The 27,715-nt window shown below is 37.3% G+C and overlaps 1 protein-coding gene across 2 annotated transcripts in view; it reads left to right on the top strand.

Moving 5' to 3' along the window:
• Positions 1-27,715, top strand: part of LOC126457769 (intraflagellar transport protein 46 homolog) — a 140,815-nt gene that overhangs the window by 110,697 nt on the left and 2,403 nt on the right. For both annotated transcript variants that reach the window (XM_050094339.1, XM_050094340.1), the window contains one exon: positions 20,866-20,978. In XM_050094339.1, coding sequence (XP_049950296.1) covers positions 20,866-20,978 — 113 coding nt within the window. The remainder of the gene's footprint in view (positions 1-20,865; positions 20,979-27,715) is intronic.

Here is a 27,715-nt window from a genome sequence, read left to right as displayed (position 1 = left end):
ACAGGTACATAACTCTCAGGAGCTCTTCTAACACACCGATTCGCAGCAGCTGCCAATCATTTGACTGAAGTCAGGGTGGTTTCCAGCTGCTTATGAACATCAACCAACTCATCCTGTGTTTGAGAACAGCATTCACAGTGGGGTTGCATTTTGGTTGGTGCAATGTATTACAAAGCAGAGAACAAATAACTTAAAATTAAGCCTGCTAATTATCTTTTAATCTGTTGAGGTAGAGAGTTGCTAATTCCCTATCATAACGGAAGCAATACACAAAAACAAGATGTCTGTTAAAGTATACAAAAACCTGTATTAAAAATTATGCAGACATTTGAGGTGAGTGTTTTTGGAGAGAATGAATGAGACAAGTTGTAGAAAGGAAATCTTGCCTACATGGTCTTACTTTCAAAATGTAGGAAAGCATTGGTTGTAAATGACCTTCTTGCCAGAAATTGTGTTGCTAATTTGCTGTGTAAAAGGGCAGTCTGAGAGGTCAAGAAAATCAGAGTTGCAGGGGAGCAGTATTATCATTAACGGTATGACTTACGAGACAGTCGGGATGGATTTTTGCCTTCTGGCTATGTCACGACACTGACGTGGGATAAGTTGTATTGGCCGGAAGGGTCAGAAGGGTACTAACCATCCAGAATTCAACTTACATTAATGCCATACTCAACCCTGAATTTATGCATTCATTTATCAAATCACAGCAGGGGAAAATTTCAATTGAGCAGATGTTACAGTTTGTTCAAACTTTTGAATAAAATTGTCAGTACAGTATTATATTGATAAGCATTTGTGTTTCCAGTTGTGACATGTTTCTCCTCGGTATTTGGATATTTTTCTCTGTAATAGATGCAGACATGCAGAGTCTACAGATCTACCTATTCCTCAGTTTCCAGTTGAATGGCTGGTTGGCATAGACTGGGCGAACAGTTAATAGAAGCAAAACCACTGTGTATAAGTAGTATAACAATGCTCATGTTAAAAGTATATAAGGGAAAACTGTTTGGGACAGATCATTGTTAAAGCTGTGTCTTATCATCAGCAAAGTATAGAGTTTTATGGTTAGGAGTAATTGCGATAAAAGACTCATAATGATAGATTCAGACAAATCTTTTGAAAGAGGGGAGGCTTGCTGCATCCCAAAAAAGTTCAGCATGTGAATTGGAAATGTTTTTAAAAAGTGTTATTCTGGTCTCTGCCAGGAAACAGAGGGCAGCTTGACCTGGCGTGCTAATCAAGTAAACCACTCGTCAGTACTGCTGACAAACTTTGGCCAGACAAATTTGCAACACTGGTCACGAACAAATGGGTGAAGCACATTTACAGCAAATACGGCAGCGCAGTGTGACCAAGAGTGAAGTGAAATCTTGTAATTCGGAGCACTTGTGTGCTACCAAAAACTCATATATTGCAGATATGAGTGCACTTACCACCAACTGCTCAGTGCGGATCCCTGGAGCAAGCCAGGAAAAGCTGGTGGGACAAGTAATGTGGAAAAAATCCACTGCCTCCCCCTCCCCAGTAACACTATGTCAGAAGCATAACAATAAGTGTATAAATAATTAAGCCTGGAGGCTCAAGGTATTTAGTCATGCCACCAATCTGTATGTGTTTTGAACCAGAGAGAATGGTGGTGAGGATCTGCTGGCTGCCAGCCCACTTCACTAGCGTTTGGAGCTTGTGTGCAGCCAGTCTCTGCCCACTGAGTGGACTTTGGCTGCTGGACTGCTAGCTGTCTACCATCTGGGTGTGGGACACATGCCCTTGTGGCCTCCTAGGCACATAGACACCATTGGGCACCATCCTGGTTGACTCCTGGTGGGTGATTGGGCCTATTGCTGCTTGGCGTCGAACATCTAGTGTTGGCGATGACACCCAAGTGCACGATCTGGGAACCATAAGTAAGTGGGTGGGTACAGAGATATTTGTACTCTGGAGGGCCTAAGCATGCCAAACCCATTTCTTTGCCTGCTTGCTGGCCACATGGTGCAGCGGTAGCAGCCGCACACAACTGTGGGCAACAGCCGACATGGACACCATTGGGGCATCTGCCTCTATTCCAGTGTCCACTGGTAGGGACACTAAAGCTGCTGTTGTTGGTTACATGTTTTTCTTGCTATTCAGATGGAGAGTAGAGCTGCACTGTGAAATGTTTATCTGCTGTTATAATAGAAATGTGGCTAGGACAATTTTCAGATGGTCAATACTAGATCTGATGGCATCACAGTCCTTTCCTATTTCTAATTACGCTACTTGATTTGATGGCTTGAACACTATCTGTCCACCAGGATAGATGGTGCAGTGGTTAAGACACTAAACTTATTTGAGAGGAGTAGGGTTGAGATCCCCACCTGGGTATCCAATTTAGGTTTTCCATGGTTTTCCTTAATTGATTAAGGCGAATGTGAGGTTGATTCCGTGGAAAAAGACATGTACAATTTCCAATCCTTGTCACAACAGAGCTGGTACTCCACTGCTAATTCCCTTATTGTCTACACGATATTAAACCCCAACCTTCTCTCTATACTATCTCTCCAAATAGAAACTGCATCAGAGCAGTTCAGCAGAACTGTAAATTGTGTTGTTGTTGTTGTTGTTGTGGTTTTCAGTACAAAGACTTGTTTGATGCAGGTCTCCATGCTAGTTTGTCTTGTGCAAGTATCTTCGTCTCTGCACAGCTACTGTCACACACATCCAATTGAACAAGCATATTGTAGTGAAGCTCTGGTCTCCCTCTACAACCTTTACCTTCCTTCTCCCCAACCCCTCCATCATCAAATAAACTATTTCTCAATGTCCCAGTATATGTCGTATCAACCTACACCTGCTTCGAGTCAAATTGTGCAATAAAACTCTTTTCTCCAAAATTTAGTTCAGCACCTCTTCACTGGTTATTTATTCTAGTTACTTATTCTACCTGTATAATCTTCAGAATTCTTATGTAGCACTATATTTCAAAAGCTTCTCTTCTCTCCTTGTCTGCACTATTCATCATCTACATTTCACTTCAGTATACAGCTACAATTCACAAAGGTACTTTCAGAAAAGACTTTATACCAGTTAAACGTGTATTAAATGTTAACAAATGTCTCTTTTTCAGAGAAGTTTTTCTTGCTGTTGGCAATCTGTACTTTATATCTTCTTTATTTCTTCCAGCATCAGTTACCTTGCTGCTCCAATAGCAAACCTGGTGTACTACTTTCAACATCTTGTTTCCTTACATATTTCCCTTAGCATCACCTGACTTCGTTTGACTACACTCTATTTCCCTTGTCACACTTTTGCTTATCATCATCTTCTAACATCTTTTCAAGACATTATCCATTCTATTCAATTGATCTTCTGACTCCTTTGCTCTCTCTGATAAAATTACAGTGTCACTGGAACATGAAAGTTTAATTTCTTCTCATTGAACTTGAATTCTCTTTCCATATTTCTCTCTGTTTCCTTGTTTACTTATTGCTTTATGTAGAGGTTTAATTCCATCACAGATAGACTACTGTCTTATTCTTTTCTTAAATACTGTCTCCCTTTCAGGTTTCTGAATCTTACATCTGCAGTCTGGTTTCTGTACAAGTTGTTTATTACCTTTGTTTTTCCCCTAATAACTTCAAAATTTCAAAGAATGTATTCCAGTCAACATTGTCAAATGCTTTTGCTAAATCTACAAATGCCTTAAATGCAGGTTTGCCTTTCTTGATTATCTTCTAAGACAAGTCGTATTTTCGGTATTGTCTTGTGCGCTTCTACATTTCTCTAGAACCAAAAGTGATCTTCCGTCATGTTGGCTTCTACCAGTAGTTCCACTGTTCTGTAGACAATTTGGGTTAGTATTTTGCAAATGTGACATTAAACTGATGGTACTCAGAGCCATACTGAGGTGGCCCTGCACTGCTGGCAGGAGTACAAAATTAGGCCCCCCCTATTTTTTTTCTACAGATTAAGTACATTTTATTTTGGAAACAAGTATAATAAAAATGGAGCATTACTTAAAAGTGTTACTGTCATCAGTTTGAATGCACAGTGATCTCTTATTTCATTTGTGTTGTGCCTTGAAAATGATGGGGTGCCCACTTATCAAAATATCGATGATTGTTAAGGGTGTTAACTTGTTGCTTTCCTGTAAGGTATTTGAACATTCATCATGCCAGGAGGAGGTCAAGTTTCAGAGCAAAAGTACTGACTTATCAAAATATCAACAACTGTTGAGGGTGTTAACTGGTTGCTTTCCTGTAAGATATTTGAACATTCATCATGGCAGGAGGAGGTCAAGTTTCAGAGCAAAAGTTTTGACTGGATGGTATAGTAAACTACTTTTAGCCAACACCTTTTCTGTTTGGTTACTCACTGTCAGTCTCCCTCCAGTCCTCAGTCAGCAGAACTGTGGAAAGGTTGGAAACCACATATTTTCTTTGGCAGCCACCTGCAGACTGCTGAGATCCTGTAACCTTTGCAAAGTAGCAGAGAACTCCACTGTTGAATATGAGTGAGCTGTTTAGGCAGCTGTTGTGTGAATTGCATTGCTGCCACATTGCACTGCTGCCACATAAACCACATTACCAATAGACATCTGTTCGGTAGTAGTTGTTTCTTAATGATACCACATGGATGAACTGACTCTGTAGAAATAACACTGTGACAACTGCATACATTCACAGTCATGTGCCAAAGATAAGGCTTCTTCTCATAGACAGCAGATAGATGTCTTTCATGGATTTTTTATTCCAGTCAATTTTGGGCTGCCTCATTGTCTGCACCCTTCATGGGGGCCTATCTCACCATGTTCTCACTATGCCTTTATGGTAGTATTCACATCTGTCAGCTTCGGCCTTCTTTGGTATCACATTTATTATATTCTTATGGAAGTCTGAAGAAAATTGGCTAGTTTTATATGTCTCACATACCAGTTGGAACAGTTTTATCATGGCTAGATCTTCCACAGATTTGAACAATTCTGAGAGAATTTAAACTACTTTAGTTGCATTATATTGACTTTGGTCTTTCAGTACTCTGTCAAACTCTTCATGGAAAATAGCATTCCTCGTCTCACCTACATCCACTTCCATTTCTGTTTTTGTAATATTGTCCACTAATGTTTTTTTTCTATATAGGCCCATATATTCCTTCCAGCTTTCAGCCATCACTTCTTTGCTTAGTGTTGGATTGCCAACAGAGCTCTTAATGTTCATACAGCTGCTTGTCTTTCCCTAGAGCATTACTTTAATTTTCCTCTCTGCAATATTTGTTGTCATCCTTGTGGTATTGTACATGTATTGAAGAGTCAGCGGTATGACAGCCTGCTTAATAGTGTGTTAATCCACCTTTGGGACTCAGTGCAGCAGCAATTCTGCATTACATGGATTCAGCAAATCCTTGGTAGGTTTCTGGAGCTATGTGGTGCCAGATATATGCTCAGGTCAAGCAATTGCTCTAAATTGTGGGCCAGTGGTTTGTGGGTCCCGGATGTGTTCCATTGACCAGATCAGCTGAATTTGGTGGCCAAGATAACATGATTTTACTGTCTTCCTTCTCAGACCACTTTAGCATGGTTTCAGCCTTGTGACACAGACTCTCATCCTGCTGGAAAATCCTATGGCCATTGGAGAAGACATCGGGTATTGGTCCTGCAATTTGTGATTTGGAACATAGTTTGCACATATGATGTAGAACAAGTCAGCATTGAGATAGTAAATCCAGTTTATACACATTGATTTTGAAATAATAATTCAGTACATGTTGCATATAGAGAACATCATTATAAAAATGAGCTATACAACTGAAAGCAATAAGTACAGTTATTGATGTTTAATTAGTCACACCAATTTTTATGGTGCCCCAAAAACTCACAAACAAAACAGAAGCAGTGGGCAATCAAGTTCTGTTTGAGTTTCACTTTAGATAGACACAAATATACTATTGGTTTAAAATAGAATGGCATGTGGTTATACAGCATAATGCCAGTATGATAGAGTGCTTTGCAAAGTTTGTATTTCTTGTTTTGACATGTAGCTTAAGCTTCTGCATAGTACCAGCATTTCCCAGAGGATAATTTCATACAACAGTAACAAAGGATCGAGAAGACCAGCCTTGCTCATGGGGTTTCATTGAAGCTCACAATTTGCAGCATTGTCTCCATAAGTGATGGTGGCTAACTGGTTCTGAGTCAAGTGGAAATACTGAACCAGAGACTTTGGAGGTTCTGTGACAAGCTAGGCCTTACACCATAGGTTATAGCACTGTAGGGTCTCCATAAATGGGTTAGGTGTGCACTACACATCAGAAGCCTACCAGGAAGCTGACTGTACATAATGTGAATATAAGGTGGTGATGTTGTTGTTGTTGTTGGTTTTTATATATATATATATATATATATATATATATATATATATATATATATATATATATATATATATATATATATATATATATATATATATATATAGACACACACACACACACACACTCACCATCTTCTTGTCCAGATAATGACAGCTGTAAGAGACACAGAAGTATTAGTGTAAGATCCAAATGAACGCCCCCCCCCCCTCCTGCCCCCCACCCAAGGTGAGAGTATTAAAATCCTAGTACTTACCTGTCAGAGCATTTGCAACATATCAGAGTTTGAATCATTCCTGAGGATGATAGATTGAAATTTTGGTGGAAAGGATAGGCTACTGGGAAATGGAGGTGATGTATTTGTCGCAGTAGACAAGTAGCTCTAATCCACTGAGATAGAAATTGAAGTTACTTGTGTGATAATCTGAGTGAGACTCCGTATCAGGGATGGACATAAAATTGTAGTTGGATCTTTCTGTCAACCACCAGACTCACCTCCTGATGTAACCAAAAACATTAGAGAAAACCTCAGGTGGCTTGTATGAAATTTCCCCAGAGAAGATTTCAATCACCCAACAGTCTATTAGGAAAATTACAGTTTTGTTAGTGGTGGGTGTTACAAGACATCCTGTGGTTGGTTGGTTCGTTAATTCAGGGGAGGGGACCAAGCAGTGAGGTCAGCCTGTGAAAATTACTTAACATATTCTCTGAAAACTGCTTAGAATGGAAAGTTAAGAACCCCGCTCATGAAAGAAATATGTTAAATATAATGGCAACAAATACACCAAACCTCTTTGAGGATGTCCACATTAAAACTGGTATCAGTGATGATGAGGCAGTTGTGGCAACAATGATTGCCAAAGTACAAATGACAGCTAAAGAAGTAGAAAGATATCTATGTTTAGTAAACTAGATAACAAAGCAGAGTGTTGTATCTCAATGAGAAACTTGAAACTTTCAGCACAGGGCAGGAGCATCTACAGAAACTCTGGCTCAAGTGTAAAAGATCAGCTCGCCATACACAGGATAGATATGTACCCAGTAGAAAAGTTCATAATGGGAGGGACCCTCCATAGCATACAGGCACTGTAAAGAAACTTCTAAGGAAACAGAGATTACTTCATAACAGGTGTAAATCAAAGCATAGGAATATAGGTGGAGAGATGCTGAATAATACGCATTTGGCTGTCAAGAGAGCAATGTGTCACTACTATAGCAAAATATTGTCAAATGATTTTTCACAAAACCCAAAGAAATTCAGTTCATAAGCAAAGGCTCCAAAGTTAGTGTGTAGTCACCTGCAAGTTGAGATTAGCAAAGCAAAAGCTGAAATACTTAACTGTTTTCAAACGTTTCGTTAGAAAGGGAAACCCAGGAGAATTGCCCCAGTTTAATAAGATAAGATAAGATAAGTTTATTGTCGTTAGGCCATTACAAAAATAGACAAATTTTTGCACAATAGACAAATTTTTGTACAGCACAATCATTACATTAATACACAGAATAATAAAGCATTATTGACTTACAATTCAATGTCCCAGTCAAAGAATTCTTTTAATTCATAAAAGGGGTTGGCAACAAGCCACTTACTTAATGTTTTCCTAAATTCACAGTCTGGAAGGTCTTGTGCTGTCTGCGGAAGTTTATTAAATAGTTTATGGCCCACTAGCTCATAGCTATTGACTGTCTTTGCTAGTCTACAGTATGATGTATATATGGACTTGTTTTTCCTTGTGTTGTGACCATGGATATTATTTCTACATTTTACTTCATGTAGGTTATTTTTTGTATAGATTAACACTTGGTATACGTACAGATTTATAACAGTCATTATTTTGAGTTCAGCGAACAAGGGCTTACAATGTGCTTTATGCTGGGAACATGTAATGACTCTGATTGCTTTCTTCTGCAGAAGTAATATATTTTGAACATGGCTTCAGTTTCCCCAGAGAATAAGTCCATATGACACAATACTTTGAAAGAATGCAAAATAATAAGTTTTGACATAGGCTGCTGGTACATATTTTATAAGACATCTTAATAAATAAATTACTCTAGACAGTTTGATACTAATATATTTTATGTGTTGTTCCCAGGACAATTTATTGTCTAAGTATATCCCCAAGAACTTTACATAGCTGGGATCATTAACAGGGCTTTTGTCCCTTAGGCTAAATAACATTTTTTGTGTCTTGTTCTCATTCAGGAGAAAACCATTTGACTTAAACCAATATTTTGCTTGGGCAAGTGTATTATCCACAGAATCTTTTAGCTTATTCGGGTCATAATTGTAGTTTAGGAAGGTTGTGTCATCTGCAAATAGGACCGTACTGGAACTTATAAAGGAGGGTAAGTCATTTATCATAACCAAAAACAAAAATGGTCCCAAGACAGAGCCCTGTGGAACTCCCATCTTAGTATGTTTCTCAGTAGACTTTTCTGAGCCAATACACACAACTTGCCTACGGTCTTGGAGATACGATGGTAGTAGTTTTAAGCTGTTTTCCCTGATGCCATATAAATGGAGTTTCACTAGCGGTGTATCATGTCCTACACTGTCCAGTGCTTTACTCAGGTCACAAAAAGTGGCCTGAGCATAGCCTTTCTCCTCAAACACTCTAAGTATATATTTAATTACGAAGTCTATTGCATCAACTGTTGATAATTTTTTTATAAATCCATATTGTGATACATTAAATATTCCAAGTTTTTCGAAGTGGGTTGACAACTGATGGTATATGATATATTCCATTATTTTGGACAAGATTGGAACAATTGATATTGGTCTGAAGCTTGCAGGGTTGTCTTTGTCAGCCTTTTTGTAGACAGGGACCACCCTGGAAAGTAGCCCCCTGATATACATTTATTCATGCAGTGAGTCAATGGATAAACAATAGAATCAATTATTTTTTCAGCAAGTTGCATGATATGTCATAAATATCAACACTACCTGATGACCTGAAGTTCCTAACTATTTTTAAAATAGTAGTTGGTGTAACCTCAGAGAAAGTGAGAATATTGTCATAGGCTGTTGCATGATAGTTTCTTTCTAATAGTTCAGCTGCACTTACATTAGGCTTACTAATACAATTGCTTGATTCCTCCACAGATTTAATAAAATACTCGTTGAAATCTTGTGAAGAGATGCTGAGTTTGACCTTTTGTTGTTCTTTCACAATGCTGTTTATGATATTACAAGCAGCTTTGCATTTATTGTTAGCACTCTCAATGCATTGGACATTGTGTGTGCCTTTTTTGCTTCAATAACTGCTTTTTTATAATCATTTCTACATTTTACATATGAGGATTTTGCATTATCAGTCACAGTATTTTTGTGTGTATCTAGCAGAGTCATTACATGACCCTTCATATCGGACAGCGTTTTTGTGTACCTCGAATTTTTTTTTTTTTTTACCCCCTTTTTTTACAGCTACTATTTGTTATCTTGCATCTTCTGATGGGAATACTATCATTGAATATTTGCAGAAATGAGTTAAAAAGTGTTTAAATATTATCTTAACTGTTGCATTTTTTGGTGCACAAATATTACTATAATTTTTCTGGAACAACCAAGCCGTATCTGCAAGAGATTTCTTAAACTTATCAATTTTTCTTTCACTCATTGGCCTAGTGGTCACCATTTTTGATTTGGATGATGCATCACTAGGAGTGACAGAACTGATTCTATTTGCATGTATTAAGTACACTGATTTGTGGTCTGAGAAAGGGAACACTGTTACATCACATTGATCTTGGGCATATTTAAAGTTAACAAACATATTGTCTAGACATGCTAGTTCCCTGATAGGTTTATGGTTAGTATACTGTAGGTTGAATTGTCGCAATAGGTTTTTCAGGTCACTAACACTACGTTTATCAGTCAACATGTTAAAATCCGAATTAAGGTCACCACCTATTACAATGTCATAGTTGGTAAATTTGTTCTCAGTAAGTGTACATAAGAGGATGTCCAATTTTTCTAAGAAAACACTAATAATACCACTGGGAGACCTGTACAATGATACTACTACTAGTTTCATACTACTAATAACTATATTAGTCGCCTCAAAATTCAGTTCTTCACATAGACAATCTAAATCTAAGGTATCAATTAAGCAGTCCATTGATGTGTCAGCATAGATTGCTACACCACCTCTCTTGTGGACTCTTCTGCAATAACTGTTTAATAGACTATAATTTTCTAATTTACAGAATGGAAGTTCGGCTTCAGTGGCCCATTTTCAATTAAACACAACAAGTCAAATTTATTCACTGATGAAAAATCATTTAGTACCAATTCATTGTCGTTCAGTCCTAGAGTATTTAGAAAACCAATTTTTAGGTCTGTATTCTGTCCTTCCACGTTTCTTGGATGACGCTTATTTTTGGACGTTTTAGCTACTTTGTCCAGTTTTTCACCCCTACCAAGCCTTTTTAGTTTCCCGTGCTTCTTATTATCTTGCAAACATCTGTGAACATTCTACTGAGTGTTTGAGACCCCAATCTATTTAGATGCAGGCCATCCTTTCCTAAGCAGTAATCATTCAGAAATTTATTTGGATCAATGAACACTGCCCCAAGCACGTCACATTGTTCTTTTATGGCATAGTTTATTTTGCAGATATTTGATGACTTACAGATCTTCGTTTTATTATTCCGCTGATTAGGAGCCAGGAACCTTTATAGACACTTTTGGCTGAGCGAATTAAGTTTCTTGTTTCATTGTCGATTTCTTCCTCACTGCTACTTTTTATCGAGTTTATCCCAACGTGTATTAGCACACCACAATAGTTTTGTTTGAGTTTGTTTTCTGCAGTATTGTGTTTGAAGTTTTCCATATTTTGAAAATGCTTGTTTAACTGTTGCATTCTAATTCCAGACTGCACATCAATGTTGCATCCTGGAACAGTGACATTTTTCAGTAACAAATCGCCTATTAATAGAAATTTGTTTTCGTTTTTTTGTAAACTTGAGCCATTTGTAGTGTATGTTACCGATTTCCACTTGTATTTGTGTGATGGATTTTGGGTTACTGAAGTTATCGGTGAATCATTGTGCACAACTCATACATTAGGCTTAAAATTTTGATTGTAATCCTCGTACCACTGAAATGATGAGTGGAGTAACATAGATATTAGTGTCAGTGGCATTGAGAAACAACTGAAATTGTTAAAATTGAACAAAGCTCCATGGCTCTGTGGAATCCCAGTCAGAGTCTATACTGAATTTGCGGCTGAGTTAGCCTCTCTTCTAACTGTAATGTATAGTAGATCCCTTGAACAAAAAACTGTGGCTATTCATTGGAAGCAATCACAGGTCACACCCTTTACAAGAAGGGCAGTGGAAGTGCTCCACAAAAGTACCATCCAGTATCCATCGATAATATATCAGTTGATGCCATCAATTTGTTGTAGAATTTTAGAACATATTCTGGGCCCAAATGTAATGAGGTATCTCGAACCAAATGACCTCCTCAATGCCAACCAGCACTGATTCTGAAACCATCAATCATCTAAAATCCAACTCTCACTTTTCTCCTATGACATACTGAAAGCTTTTGGATCAGGGCGGTCAGATAGACATACTGTTTCTTGATTTCCAAAATACATGTGACTCAGTACCATACCATATGTACATTTATTAGCAAAACATTGACTGTATGAGGTACAAATTTGTGACTACACTGAGGATATTTTGGTAAAGAGGCTGCAGCAATTTATCTTGGATGAGAGTCACTAACAGATGTAGGTCCCAAGTTCGAGTCTCAGTCCAGCACATAGTTTTAATCTCAGTAAATTTCATATCAGTGCACACTCAACTGCAGAGTGAAAATCTCATTCTGGAGACATGCCCCAGGCTGTGGTAAAGCCATGCCTCCACAATATCCTTTCTTCCAGGAGTGCTAATTCTGCAAGTTTCGCAGGAGAACTTCTGTGAGGTGTTTGGAAGGTAGGAGACAAGGTACTGCTGGAAGTAGAGCTGTGAGGAAATGTTGTGAGTCATACTTGGGCGGCTCAGTTGGTAGAGCACTTGCCTACGAAACGCAAAGATCCCAAGTTCGAGTCTCAGTCTGGCACACAGTTTTAATCTGCCAGTAAGTTTCATATCAGTTCACACTCCACTGCAGAGTGAAAATCTCATCCTTTGTTTGTTCAAGTTGTATATTAATGACCTTATAGGCAATATTAATATTATCATCAGACTTTTTGTGGATGATGATGTTATCTATAATGAAATACTGTGTGAAAAAAAAGCTGAATAAATTACTCACCCAGATCTTGATAAGATTTCAAAGTGGCGCAAAGATTGACTGCTTACTTTAAATGATTAGAAATGTAAAACTGTGAACTTCACAAAACAAAACAAAAAACATAGTATCCTATGATTGTAATATCAATGGGTCACAGCTGGAATCAGCCAGCTTATACAGATATGTGGGTGTAACGCTTTGTAGGGATATGAAATGGAATGAGCACACAGGCTGCCATGGGTAATGCAGGTGGTAGACTTTGGTTTATTGCTAGAATACTGAGCAGTTTCAATCAGTTTACAATGAAGATTGGTTGCAAATCACTAATGTAAACCATCCTAGAATATTGTTCAAACATGTGGGCCCCTTATGAAGTAGTACTATCAGGGGATATTGAATGTACACAGAGAAGGGCAGCACTTGTGGTCACAGGTTTGTTTGATCCATGGAAGAGTGTCTCAGAGATGCTGAAGAAACTGAAATGGTAGACTCTTCAAAATAGACATAAACTATCCCGAGAAAGCATACTTAACAAAGTTTCAAGAACCAACTTTAAATGACGACTCTAGGAATATACTACACCCCTTTACTTGTTGCTCCCCTAGAGATTGTGAAAACAAGATTAGACTAATTACAGCATTCACAGAGGCATTCAAAACCATTCTTCCTGCACTCCATATATGAATGGAAACAGAAAAACCCTAACAATTGGTAAATTGGGACATACTCTCTGCCATGCACTTCACAGTAGTTTGCAGAGTATATTTGTAGATGTAGGTGAATGGATACTGCCATAGTACATTGTCATCACGAGTACACAGCTTGTGTTTTGCGTGAGGATTTTACAGTAATATGTGTATTTGATTTTTATTTGCATTTTTCAGGTGTGTCTCCCATTTCAGGTTTCCAAGAATGTGGATACCTAAAAAATTTTGTCTCACTACCTTGACTCTGTTTTTCCAAATACACTAAAAATCAGGGTTGCAAGGTGCAGTTTCTGTACAGTGTAGAAAGTGACTGTCACTGCCTTTTGGAATTAATTATGAGCTTGTTAGTTCTAAACCATTGGCTCAAATTTCATGTTACGACTGCAGTTGTTGCTGGCAGTATCTGATTGGAACTGTAAGATTTATTGTACATATTAACACATTAAACACAGTTATATGAACTATTGTATTATACAGTCCACAGAATAAAGAATAACGGCATCCATAGCAATGCAAAAGGTATATAACAATCAAGGCATAGATTCTAAATTCTCACACCCCCACTGGAATCATACCTACAAGAAGACAAACAAAGAAACTACATTTTCTGTCCAAATTGTTGTAGCAGCAGATGATGGCAAGGCTTAGCCACAGGTTTTGTCATCATGTCTGCCAGCATTTGGTCTGAAGATACATGCTCCACAGTGGCTTGGGCTGACTCAGTTTTTTCTCTTATAGAGTGGTGTCTTGTGCCTATATGTTTGGTTTGACTCTTGTAGCCACTAGTCATAGATGAGTCAGTTGCTGCTTTGTTGTCACACATAGTTTGACAGGATGTTTCTTGGGATTTGGAGATATTTCAGTGTCTAATCTTTGGAGCCATACAGCCACCTGATGTGCTGAGGTCAGGGCCATGTATTCTGGCTCAGTTGTGGATAAGGCTATAATTGGCTGTTTCAAAGTCTGCAAAGACATTACTGCTCCTTGAGATTTAAACAGATATCCAGTTGTTGGCTTCCTGTCTTCGGAATTTCCAGACCAGTCTGCATCAAGGTAACCTATTATGCAGCAATTCTCTGCTTAGAAAACAGTAGCTTCATATCCTTGGTTCCTTTTGGACATCTAAAGAGTCTCTTGACTGCTTGCCAGTGTGGCATGCCTGGATTGTCACAGAAACGACTGACAGTCCTTATCAAATAAACTAGGTCTGGCCCTGTCCCTGACTGAACATACATTAAACTTCCTATCGCTTTGTGATAGGGTATGTTCTTCATAGCTTCTTGCTCCTGTTCTCTTTTTGGACTGACGTCATGTGTGAGCACTTGGTTACTGTCTAGAGGCATTTGTAGAATATAGCTCTCAAGTGCGTGGGACCCTATTAAATAGGACTAACAGGGGATACTGAATGTATCCAGAGAAGGGCAGCATGAATGGTCACAGGTTTGTTTGATCTGTGGGAGAGCATCACAGAGACACTGAAGGAACTGAACTGGAAGACTCTTGAAGATAGACATAAACTACCCCAAGAAAGTCTAGTAACAAAGTTTCCAGAACTGGCTTTGAATGATGACTCTAGGAATGTACTACAGCTCCTACATATCGCTCAAATAGGGATCATAAGGATAAGATAGAATAATTACTGTACACACAAAGGCAATCAAACAGTCATTCTTATCGCACTTCATATGTGAATGGAAGGGGAAGAACCCTAATAATGGGTACAATGGGACATATCCTCTGCCATGTGCCTCACAGTGGTTTACAAAGTATAGATAAAGATGTAGATGTTGATGTAGATATTGGGTTGCACTCTTCCATATTAAATTTGCTGTGTAGTAATTAGGAAGTCTAAAAAAATTATAGTTTCATCAAGATCGCTCAGCTTAAATTTTTCTCTTAAACTGTTTTTCAAAACTTCTTTCTCTTGTGAATTGTTACTGGAAATTAGCATATCATCCACATAAGCAGTAACGATTAAAATGTCTGAACCATGATTTTTGTAATAGACACAATGGTCAGCTGTTGCTCTCTTGAAGTTTACATTCAACAGTATACTGTCTAATTTCAAGTTCCACTAGCGGCCATCGTGCTTTAACCCTTGTACAGTCTTTTTTAATCTTTTAATACCAGTATCTTTCATGTCTTTGTAAAGGGGTCTACTTCTGGAATTTCTTGTAAGTCATCTTGTAAGAAATCCATGATAACATCTAGATGATCAATGTCAAGAAAATATTTAGCAGCCATTGCAAATAAATATCTTAATGAGTTATCTCTTATAACTGGTGTGTATATTTCATCAAAATCCATGCCTTGCTTCTGAGAACAACCTTCTGTTAGTAGTTGTGCTTTACACAGTGTCACCTTTTGTATCTTTCTTTGTTTTAAACACCCATTTCATATTTATTGGTTTCTTATCTGATAGTGAAACAGCAGACTCCTGTGTGTGGTTCTCTTTGTGTGATTGTAACTCTTCTTGTATTGGCTTTCGACATCAGTGACAAAGGATCAGTATCAGATGACTGTTTAGACTGACAGGTTAGAAAGTCATGTAGCTTCTTTGGCTTCAGAATTCTGGATGACTTTCATATTGACTCAATTGCTGCAGTTGATAATTATCATTATTTGCATAATATCTGGGCTTGGTTCCTTATTGCAGCTAGTAGTCCTCGAACTACTACTTGATGTGGTAATATCTGGTTTGGATTCAAATTCTTTTAGTTAAGTCATTATTTCATTTTGCTTCTTTTCTGTCAGTGAAAGAAACAGTGACTTGGTTCCTGTGACTCAGTTTCTTCTTTTACTGTTTAGAACTTGTCTGAAAAATTTTATTAGTTTATTGTTCACATATTCTGTGCTCTTATCTGTGTGTAAAGTAAAGATCCTTTTTCTAATCTGCCTTTCAACTATATTTTTAGTCTCAGATCAGCTGAGATACTTCATTTTTATTTCTGAAAGTATATACAAATACTTTCCTGGAATAGTGATCAATTACGAGGGGCATTTGAAAAGTCCATGCAAAAATAAAAACTACTTACATGTTTGAGGTAAACCTTTTTTATTTTTTGACATAGTCTCCGTTTAGATTTATACACTTCGTCCAACACTGTCCTAATTTTTTCATCCCTTCTGAATAATAGGAATTGTCTAAGTCTGCAAAATAGCTATTAGTTGCTGCAATCCACCTCCTTGTTTGAATAAAGTCTTTGTCCCACCAACCATTTCTTCAAACTGGGGAACAAACAGTAGTCCAAGGGAGCCAAGCCTGGAGAATAGGGAGGATGTGAAATGAGTTGGAATCCTATTTCCATTAACTTTGTGACCACAACTGCTGAGGTGTGTGCTGATGCATTGTCGTGATGGAAAAGGACTTTTTTGCGGTCCAATCACCGTCGTTTTTTTTGCAGCTCGGTTTTCAAACGGTCCAATAATGTTGAATAATATTCACCTGTAATAGTTTTACCCTTATCCAGATAATTGATGAGGATTATTCCTTACACATCCCAAAAGACAGTCGCCATATTATGTATCCATTCATTCGAGATGCGCACAGCACTAGCAATCTCACACACCTTAACTCTTCTGTCATCCATCACCGTATCATGGATTTTATCAATGATTTCTGGAGTTGTAACCTCCACAGAATGTTCAGCATCACTTATGCCCATATGGCCACTCTGAAAATTTTGAAACCACTTATAAACTGTTCTAATTGAAGGTGCAGAGTCACCGTAATGTTTATTAAGCTTCTCTTTAGTCTCCTGAGGAGTTTTGCCTTTCATAATATAATGTTTAATCTCCACACAAAATTCTTTTTTGTGCATTTTTTGACAATCACTCGACTTCCTTGATTCACATGAATGCCAGACACAAATAAATAGACCAATATGGCTGAAACTTGGTGTGCGTTCTTTCCAAAGATGCTACTAACTAAACATGACCTCGATACGTGCCTGTGGTGCAATCTTTCAGACTTAGCACAGACGTTTCAAACGCCCCTTATAAAGAAAGGAAAAATTTGGCACCTCCAATTGACATAGTTTGTATCAGGTAGCTTGAGGTGGCTCTTGAACTGAATTGTGAAAAAGGAAGTCTTGTCTGTTTGCTCTCTAAGCAAATACTACATGAAGTGTTAACTGCTCGCTCAAATACAATTCCATTAGCAAAGCCTTTGAAAAGTGCATGCATAACTTCAGATTGCAGATGACCTTGTCTTTTATGTCACAGGTGTGCGCTGTTCGACTGTAATACTGATTTTGCTTCAAACATTAGATGATTTAATTGGTTTAGTCAATACATACCATTGGCTAATGACACACTAAGAACCACTTTTTTTTAATGTGTTGTAAACACAACAGCCTTGTTTGTTAAATAAAATCGAATAACCTTTTCTGCTATTTTACTAACAGATAGTAGATTTCTGCTTAGCTGAGGCACATATAGGATATCCTCTGCTTTAATTTTGCCTTTCTTGTGGCCCATGAGAACATCTACAAATGAAGATAGTATGCCTTTTACAGGTAAGTTATCATTATTTCCTGTTACAACTTGCGAGCCTATCACTGTTTTACAATTATTTTCATTACATGGATATTTAGACATGTCAATTGATGTGCCAGACTCTGCATACTGTTCTGTCCATACATCTTTACCTGCAGCTGCATTTGAAAAGAATGGCTGGCAAATTGCTGTCTTGGCTGAAGTTTTTGCATCATTTTTGCTCATGTTGCAACATTTTTTTGCCAGATGGCCATACTTGTTGCAGTTATAGCACTTTGGACCTTTTTTTAAGGTAATGTCATTCTTTTGCTTGCTGACTTGAAGAGCAGTCTCACTTGTCAATAGTTTATTACAGGCATCGGTGTTTATTTCTTCCAATAATTTACTTTTTATGGAGGCTTCTGTGATTGGCAATTTTGGATTTTCTCAACTCATAATCATAGGTTTATATTTGTCTGGTAGTCCTGCATGTAGAATACACCCAGTCCATTCATCTTGAACTTCAAAGCTCAAGCCATTATGTTTGACACATATTCTGCAACTGACAAACAATTTTCTCGTCTGATTGTGAGCAGTGTCTTCAGTAATCCTATTCATCAGAAGAGGCCACAATTGTCATAGACTTGCTTTAGCGCACCTGATGCTTCTTTAACTGTAAATGTATCGTGCAAATGAACATATATCGATGGATGGATGGAGAGTATAATTTTGGCTCTTGCTGTGCAAACTGTAGTTACATCTGTTATTTTGCCACTAATGAAACCACACAATTGTTTGTCTTGTAGATATGTAAGCATAGTGAATTGCTACATACTATAGTTTTCTCTATCCATCAGTTTCTCAATCAGAAACAGTGAATATTATTTTACGGAAATCACTGCATTAGCTATTATGTAATTCCAAATTGCCATACACTGCTGCTAATTTCTGTTAGCCTTTTTTTTTTTTAATATTACACTCAATTATATAGTCAGGGCCCATAACCTGTTAGCAGAGTAATTTTCTGGCAGTATCTGATTGGAACTGTAAGATTTATTGTACTCATTAACACATTAAACACAGTTACATGAACTATTGTATTACACAGAAGAGCCAATGAAACGGGTACACCTGCCTAATATCGTATAGGGCCCCCACAAGCACGCAAAAATGCCGCAGCATGACTCAACTAATGTCTGAAGTAGTTCTGGAAGGGAATTGACACCATGAATCCTGTAGGGCTGTCCATAAATCCATAAGAGTACAAGAGGGTGGAGATCTCTTCTGAACAGCATATTGCAAAAAATCCCAGATAAGCTCAATAATGTTCATGTCTGGGGAGTTTGGTGGCTAGTGGAAGTCTTTAAACTCAGAAGAGTGGTCCTGGACCCACTCTGTAGCAATTCTGGACATGTGGGGTGTCACATTGTCCTGCTGGAATTGCCCAAGCCTATCGGAATGCACAATGGACATGAATGGATGCAGGTCATAAGACAGGATAGTTACGTATGTGTTACCTGTCAGAGTCATATCTAGACGTATCAGGGGTCCCCAACTGCACATGCCCCACACCATTACAGAGCCTCCATCAGCTTGAATGTCCCCTGGTGACATGCAGGGTCCATGGATTCATGAGGTTGTCTCCATACCCATTACTCATCGATCTGTTCGATACAATTTGAACGGAGACTTGTCTGACCAGGCAACATGTATCCAGTCATCAACAATCCAATGTTGGTGTTGACGGGCCCAGGCGAGGCATAAAGCTTTGTGTAGTGCAGTCATCAAGGGTACACGAGTGGGCATTCAGTTCTGAAAGCCCATATCAATGATGTTTACTTGACGGTTCACATGCTGACACTTGTCGATGGCCCAGCATTGAAATCTGCAGCAATTTGCAGAAAAGGGTTGCACTTATATCACATTAAACAATTCTCTTCAGTCATCATTGGTCCCATTCTTGCTGATCTTTTTCCAGCTGCTGTGATGTCAGAGATTTCGTGTTGTACCAGATTCCAGATATTCACGGTACACTCATGAAATTGTTTTATGGGAAAATCCACACTCCATCACTACCTCGGAGATGCTGTGTCTCATCACTCATGCACCGACTGTAACACCACGTAAAAACTCACTTGAAAGTTGATAAGTTGCCATTGTAGCAGCAGTAACCATCTAACAACTGTGCCATACACTTGTTGTCATATATAGGCACTGCCAACCACAGCACTGTATTCTGCCTGTTTACATATTTCTGTATTTGAATGTGCTAGTCTCTACCAGTTTCTTTGGCTCTTAAGTGTATACAGTCCACAAAAATAAAGAATAACAGCATCCACAGCAATGCAAAAAATATATGTACATAGTCAAGACATAGAGTCTAAATCATCACAGTCTTATTCAGGTAATCTGATTAGGATAATTGTGTCATTTACAGAAAGTAGTAAATGAAGAAAATGGGCCAAAAAACCTGACCTTTGAAGGAGTCTATATATGATTTTTTGATACATTACTACAAAACTCATAAATTTTGTGTTTCTGATTCTTTTATTTTATTTGAGAGGTTTGGTGATGATCATGGAGGTAAGAACGAATCCACCTGTTTGGTAAGCCTTGACTTCCATAATTATTTAGTTTCAGCAAAATAATACCATGATCAGTTACATCAAAAACATTGCTAAGGTCAAGAAGTATGCTAGAAACATTTTTTTTACCTACTGGAACTAACATTTTGTTTAGAAAGGCATGGCAGATCATTTCTAATCTGAATTACGAGATCCATATCTCCAAGCTCCCCCAACTTCTTTTTTTCTGCTCTTGGAGAAACAATCTGTGATACCAAAAGTTAGTAAAACTGTTTTCTACTTATTGTTGAATGTTTGTATTGGAGATAATAGTAAATTTTGGCCAACCTTCTGTCTCTTTCTGATTTTCAAAAATTTGTGAAAGGAATTTTCTTTTTTATAAAATTATGGGAACATAATTTTGTGTAAGACTTTCATGTATATTTTACAATACATTTTAATTTTTGGTTCTGCATTCCTTCGTTTCCAAGGAAACCAAAGTATTTACATTACAACACATGCATTTCAGGTAGTGAAGAAGGTTGAGAATGCTGAAAAGAACTCACGTGCTATTGACAAATGGATAAAAGATATCAGTGATCTTCATCTTAGCAAACCACCACCAACTGTTCACTACACTAAGTGGGTTTGTTGCTATAATTTTTTATTATTATGTGAACATTTATGTTGTTGTTTATATAGAAATGTGATGTTTTTGCATAAAACTGTAATATTTCATTGTTTAATGCCTCACTATGATCAACACTTATTTTCCAGTCTGTGGTGACTAGCTTTTGGACAATCATACTGTTACACTATTAACTCATTACCTGAGCCTGAAATATAAAACTTACTTGACAGACACAACCCTAAAGCTACGTCTATTAATTGTCAAATAACTGCCATTTGGTTGTCTACATTCTGCGCATGTAACCATCTGTGGCTCATTCGTACATTCATTCATTCTCTCTTCGTTTTGTATCTACATTACAAACTTAGGTAATTTCCAAGAATGTTTGCCTATTGAAGCCGGGGGCTCCAAATGATAATATCGAATGTGCATTTCTAAATCGATCACGTGACTGTGGTGGCAGGTTATGATAAATTATTTGTGAGTTGCTAGGGAAACCTAAACGATTTATGTCGGTTGTGAGTTGGCATGTCTGATGTTGTAGACCTTTCCTCTACTGATTGCGTCACGTGGAAGAATCTAATTCTATGCTTATGTAATGTAGAAATTTGTTTTTAATTTTGTCAAAAATGTGGACGACGAAAGGAGGGACTGTATAGACTGTGATGGGGCAAAGTCTATAAAAGTTTGTACAAAGAGTTCTGATTGTGAAGTACGCTTACAATTTCACTGTGCAAACTGTGGTAAATGAATGACTATCAGGAAGAATACATGGTTTGACTATTCAAAATTATTGATTCAGACCAGCATAATTCTTGTATTTTGCTGGATCAAGGACTACACCCTGCAAGCAACAGCATCGGAACCTGACTTACCTACCAATACCGTGTGCGACTATTTTGGGTTTTGCAGAGAAGTGTGTTATGTAAGAGTGACGAACGACAGTGTAAAGTTGTTGAAGTGGACGAGTCACACATAGAAAGAAGGAAAAACCAGAGAGGATGACTTTTAAAGAATAAAATCGAACATATTTGGGTATTTGGTGGAATAGAATGAGGGTCACAGAAGTGCTTTGTAGTAAGAGTGTTTTCCAGAGACAAGGTAACTTGAGTCAGTTTGATAAAGCACTTTATACTGCCCGGTAGCAAAGTGATTACAGATGGCTTTCAGTCCTACAAGACACTGAAAGCAGAAGGATTCAAACTCAAGCTTGTGAACCATTGTGTAGAGATTATGTCTTCCAGTGATCCCAGTATGCATGTGCAGAACATCGAGCGGCTTGGAAATCTGTGAAATCTTCCATTAAAAGAGAAGGGTGTCCAGGCAAAAGAGACCAATCCTACTTGTTGCAGTATCTGTATTTCCATAACTTGTGGTTGCAAGGAAAAGTAGACACATGTGACACACTACCCATATTTTTGCATTACATAGGCATAGAGTACCCAGGTTATGGCAAAAAGGGAATGCTTCCCATAGCATCAAATGGAGTTTCTAATGCCGACAACGTCGATGATGAATGAGGTAAGTTGTTTCCTTTGTAATTACAAGTATTTTAGTCAGTGCTCTTCTTTTGTCATTGCTGTAGTGGCCACTGGAAACATGCTCATAGTGTCTGCTACCATAATCACGTGATCGATTTAGAATTGCACACGTAATTTAGAATCGCACACTCTATATCTATCTTTTGGAGCCCCCAGCTTTGATAGGCAAACATTCTTGGAAATTACCAAAACTTAGATTATTAGAGGTCCATGTCAATAGAGATGCAGAATATGTAACAGCTGAAAGCAGTTCACGGGTGAGTTGTCATCTGCAGTGGGAGAAAAATTGTAAAAGTATCTCTGTCATAACTGTGTCGAAAATCAATAGTCTGTCAGCAATAGATGTCCAATAATTGGTGTACCAACACTTTGTGTCCTACTGGCTTTTTTGACATGACTTACCAGAATTTATTTGTGCAGACAGCTCTGGAAGCCATACACTGTACGATGTTCTGGCTGCCTTATGTAAATTCCAGCCATGAGAAATCTGTATATTTTTGGCTGGAACACTCAAATTTTAAGATCAGCACTTCACAGATTTCGGTAAATAACACTTAGCAGACTCAACACCTTCACAGAATTAAATAGGGTCTGCATAGCAAAAAATCTTAAAAATGTGAATAATGATAACAGTTCACAAAAAAGTAAAGGCATGGGAAAAATGAATAACAGAACAACTTCAGAGATGTTAGTTTGTGTGTGCCGTGTTAAGCAAGAGCACCTGTGAATAGTTAGAACAATAAAGTTTATTGGTTAGCATAAAACAGTATCACGGCTACACCACTCTCAACAGCACAGTTATTATCAGTAGCATAGATGATGACCCAGTGAATGGCTGCACCATTATTATCAAGCATCATCTGGAGTGCTCAAAATACCTTGCATACCATTATGCTTGCTATATTATGTCACAGACATTGATTACAGCTCAACAAAGGTGCTATTAATAATGACTCTGAATCTGAAACTGGCGTAGCTATTACATTATTTTACTGGAATTTGAATGAAGTGGACTTTACTGGGGGGGAAAAAAATCGACGTTTAGTGTGTCAACACAACTTGACAAAATCATTTCTCCTTTAAAAATAAAAAAAAATCAACATTTAGTGTGTCAACACAACTTTGCAAACTCATGTCTTCTTTAATATTGAATACCAGGTCACAAAATCACTGTGCAAGGTGAAAATAATTGGAGTCTTGTGATAGCTAACTGTTCCTCTGAATTACAAAGACTCAGATGCTGGGTGGCACACAACTGTTTGCTGTGTTTGGTGTCAAATCTGTTACAACTATTAATGCTGCTGAAACCAGCCACGTAACAGGCAACCCAGTTGTGTGTAGCCATAACTGTTCAGTCAGCACATAAATTGTTAATTTCACTCTTTTTTGAATTTAGGGCAACAGTGAAATCGCTCTCCAGAATAGACGAAATTTCTCATACTAACCCAATATTTGTATTTCCTGACAAATCCACTTTTCTTTTAAAAGACAATGCCCACATTTGAAACTGACCTAAGTGTATCAGTCTCACTTTAAAACTACAGATAAATAATTTTAACTCTTTCTGTGACAATGCCTGCACAGAAAAAACACTAAACAATCATTGTATCAAGAGTTTTAGTTTTTCAAATTTGGCAAAGTGTGGTTAGATTATTCCTCTTACAGTGCAAGGCAGTTACAACTCTAGTAGCTAAGTTATTAATGCTACATAGTCTACGATGTTAACTGCCGCACATAAAAAAAATTCTATAAACTCGTTTTTGGACAAGCATGGCTTTCAGGCATAGTTTTAATGTGATGTGAAAGGTAATTATAAAATGTGATATTCATAGCAATTAAAATGTGGTCCTCTAAAAAGAATAGATCATTGATTACTGATATTCTAAATGACTACATGTTCTTAAGCTCTCAAACATTTACTATTGATTTCTACAATAAAACCATGCGCTGACATATATTTTATATTTAAGTGTTCCACCACACTTCTCCTCACCCACATAATGATAGTGGGCACGCAAGTTAGCTGCATAGCTCTCAGAGAACTCCATATTTGTATGCCCTCAGAGTGATATTACAGATAAGATGTTTGCAGAACTTAATAAAATTAATCTCGTATTTGGATGTAAATGATTTTTGAGAAACTATTTCAGGTTTATTAAAATCTTAAGCAAATTTATTTTGAGTAGAAAAGAAAATCATAATACACCATTCTTATCATTAGGTTGGTCAACAATATGTAGGATGTTTGCATTTTCTGTCCCACATTCAGCTTCCATCCATCCCACATTCACTTTCCATGCCCTCACACTGTTCATAAGATTCACCAGCACACTTTTAGGTCTAATACAGCCTGTTGCTACAACTGGGAGATAGGGATGTACGGGACATGGCCTACACATGAATAGAAAAGGGAAAGATAGGTTGACTGAGCTCCTTGCAAATAATGATAATATACAGGGAGCCACCATCACATTTAGCAAGATCCCTGTGGTTACTGGTGTCAGAGAGGCACCTTTTTTAGGTTAGAAAGAAAGAAATGAAAATAACAGAACAGCGCCACAAAATGCTGAAGAATGCACAGAAAAGTAAGGTTAGCTTATTTCATCAAAATATTAGAGAACTGAGTAACAAGGTAAAAGAGCTTCTTGTCTGTTTGGAAAATTTAAAGAGCTCTGAAAAGATAGATATCCTTTGCCTGTCTGAGACCACATTACTACAGGGTTAGATAAGTTACATATAAAAGATTACACTATAGCAGCTTACTCATGCAGAACTAATATGAGTAAAGGTGGTAGTGTTACATATATTAAGGCAGAACACAAGTCCAAAAACATCGAGACAAGTAGCTATTGTAGTGATCACCATATAGAAGTGTTCACTTTTAATTGTAACTTTACACTGATTCCCATTGGGAAATTTTGAACTGTGTATGAGGAATTTGGATTCATTACTGTGCCATCTATCAGACAGCAGCAAGTAGCTAATAGTCTGTGGTGACTTCAGTGTGGATTTTCTAAAATATTCTGATAGAAAGAATGATCTGGAAACCTTATTTGGATCCTACAATATGATTCCAGTAATTAACTTTCCGACACCGGTGGATAAAGGCAGTAGGACCCTCATTGATAATGTTTTCTTTGGTAAAGCTCAGAGTAATAGAGTATCTGTGTACCCAGTAACTGATGCTCTCTCTGATCATAATGCACAATTAGTCAGGATAAATAACATAATGCCTTAAAATATGGATACTCCTCAGTGAAAATCAGTTAGAATAATCAATGACTCCAGGATAAATGTTTCTGAGAATAGTACACAGGAGAAGAGGATGAAATTTATAATGAACCAAATGCTAACATAATATTTAATCTATTCCATAATAAATCATATCATTATTTGAAAATAGCTTTCCACACAAACTAATCAGAAAGGATACTAAACAGCCATGTAAAGACGGATTAAAGTATCTTGTGAAAGGAAAAGGGAAATGTATCTTTTGGCAAGAACAAGTATGGACCTTGCAGTAGTTGCACACTACCACTCAAAATTACTAAGAAAGGTTATTAAAAAATCAAGGAATATGCACATAATGTTAGAAACTAGTACCTCCAACAACAGAGTTAAGGCTGTATTGAATGTAGTGAAATGAAAGACAAGACAAGCAACCACAGAACAGGATATCATCACTATTGAACAGAATGGAAGGGCTATAAGTGATGAGTCATAGGTAGCAAATGTATTTAATGATCATTTCTTAAATGTAGTAGAAAGAATAAGGACAAGCAGTTCAAGAGAAAAATCACAGCTGTATGTTGAACAAGTAACTCTCATAAAATTTCAAAGAAATTTATATATTCTCTAGAAAATAAAAGCACAACTTATTCTGATGGTGTTTCCAATGTAGTACTAAAGATTTGTTCCCGAATAATAAGTCTGGTCTTACCTGAAATATATAATGCATCATTAACCCAAGGCATTTTTCCAGAGAGAATGAAATATGCCATTGATAACCCTCTTTAAGAAAGGTGGTAGGAGAGACGTCACTGTTGACATCATTTTCCAAAATTTTTCTAGAATAATATCTCAACAATAATAGCCTCAGCAAATCACAGTTTGGGTTTCAGAAGGGTTGCTCTACTGAGAATGCCATTTACATGTTAACTCAATAGATTTTACAAGCATTAAATAATAAAATAGCACTGGTTGGTATTTTTGCAACCAATCTAAGGTATTTTCCTAAATAAATTGAAGCTTTATGAGATTGATGGTATAGCAAATAAAAGGATAATGTCATATATAAGCAAAAGAATGCAGAAAGTTGTTCTGAGTAATTCATTCAACCAGTATAGTAACGGAGACATAATTCTGACTGGGGAGAAATCACGTATGAGATTCCCCAATACCTCTAATATACAACAAGCAGAATTAGTTCTTTTTGCAGATGCCACTAGTACAGTAATCAATCCAAGCATACATACAGAAATTTTAAAAAGATACAACATATTAAGTTCTGCGCATCTAGGGTATAACATCAATGGCAAATGTAACACATGGTGAGGAAATAATAAAAAAAAGGTGGAAATTTGAAAATTCTTAGGTGTCAATATTGATGAGAATTTAAATTGGAAAAAAGCACATTCTGGAACTCCAAAAGCAATTTAGTTCAGCCACATTTACACCTAGAATCATTATTGTGTAAATGGTGGTGGTTACGAAGTATTAACTCACGACATCTGTATATCTTTTTTTCTTTTTGGGGGAAAGAATTAGAAATGATCAGAATGTAACCATACTTACAAATTAATTTGCAGTGTGAATGTAAAATGACTCGTTCCACTTCATTACAATGTATTGTGCAAAATGATCCATGGAACATGAATTTAACTAATGAACTGATTTTCTGTTAAGTCTGTTCTTCCTGTCAGTAAAATACAGATAGATTTTATTTCTTTTTTGCTCATAACACTTAATCTTATATGCATGGGCAATGTCTGTGATTCACAATTGCAGCATTATTGGCACACAGTCCTGCCACATTAATGTGACCATCGCCTATGTTCAACATCAGTGTCCAATGACCACCCACAGATGGCAGGTGATGGCAGTAGCAGTGGAGGGTATATTTATCTGATGTCAGAAAGGGCATTATCATTGGCTTTCAGCACAAGGTTGGAAACATTTCTGAAATGGCTAAGTTTATAAACTGTTCA

This window comes from Schistocerca serialis, chromosome 2 (assembly GCF_023864345.2).
Source record: "Schistocerca serialis cubense isolate TAMUIC-IGC-003099 chromosome 2, iqSchSeri2.2, whole genome shotgun sequence".
Classification (NCBI taxonomy): Eukaryota; Metazoa; Arthropoda; class Insecta; order Orthoptera; family Acrididae; genus Schistocerca; species Schistocerca serialis.
Note: the sequence above shows the minus strand (reverse complement) of the source record. Positions and strands in the feature narration are given on the sequence as shown.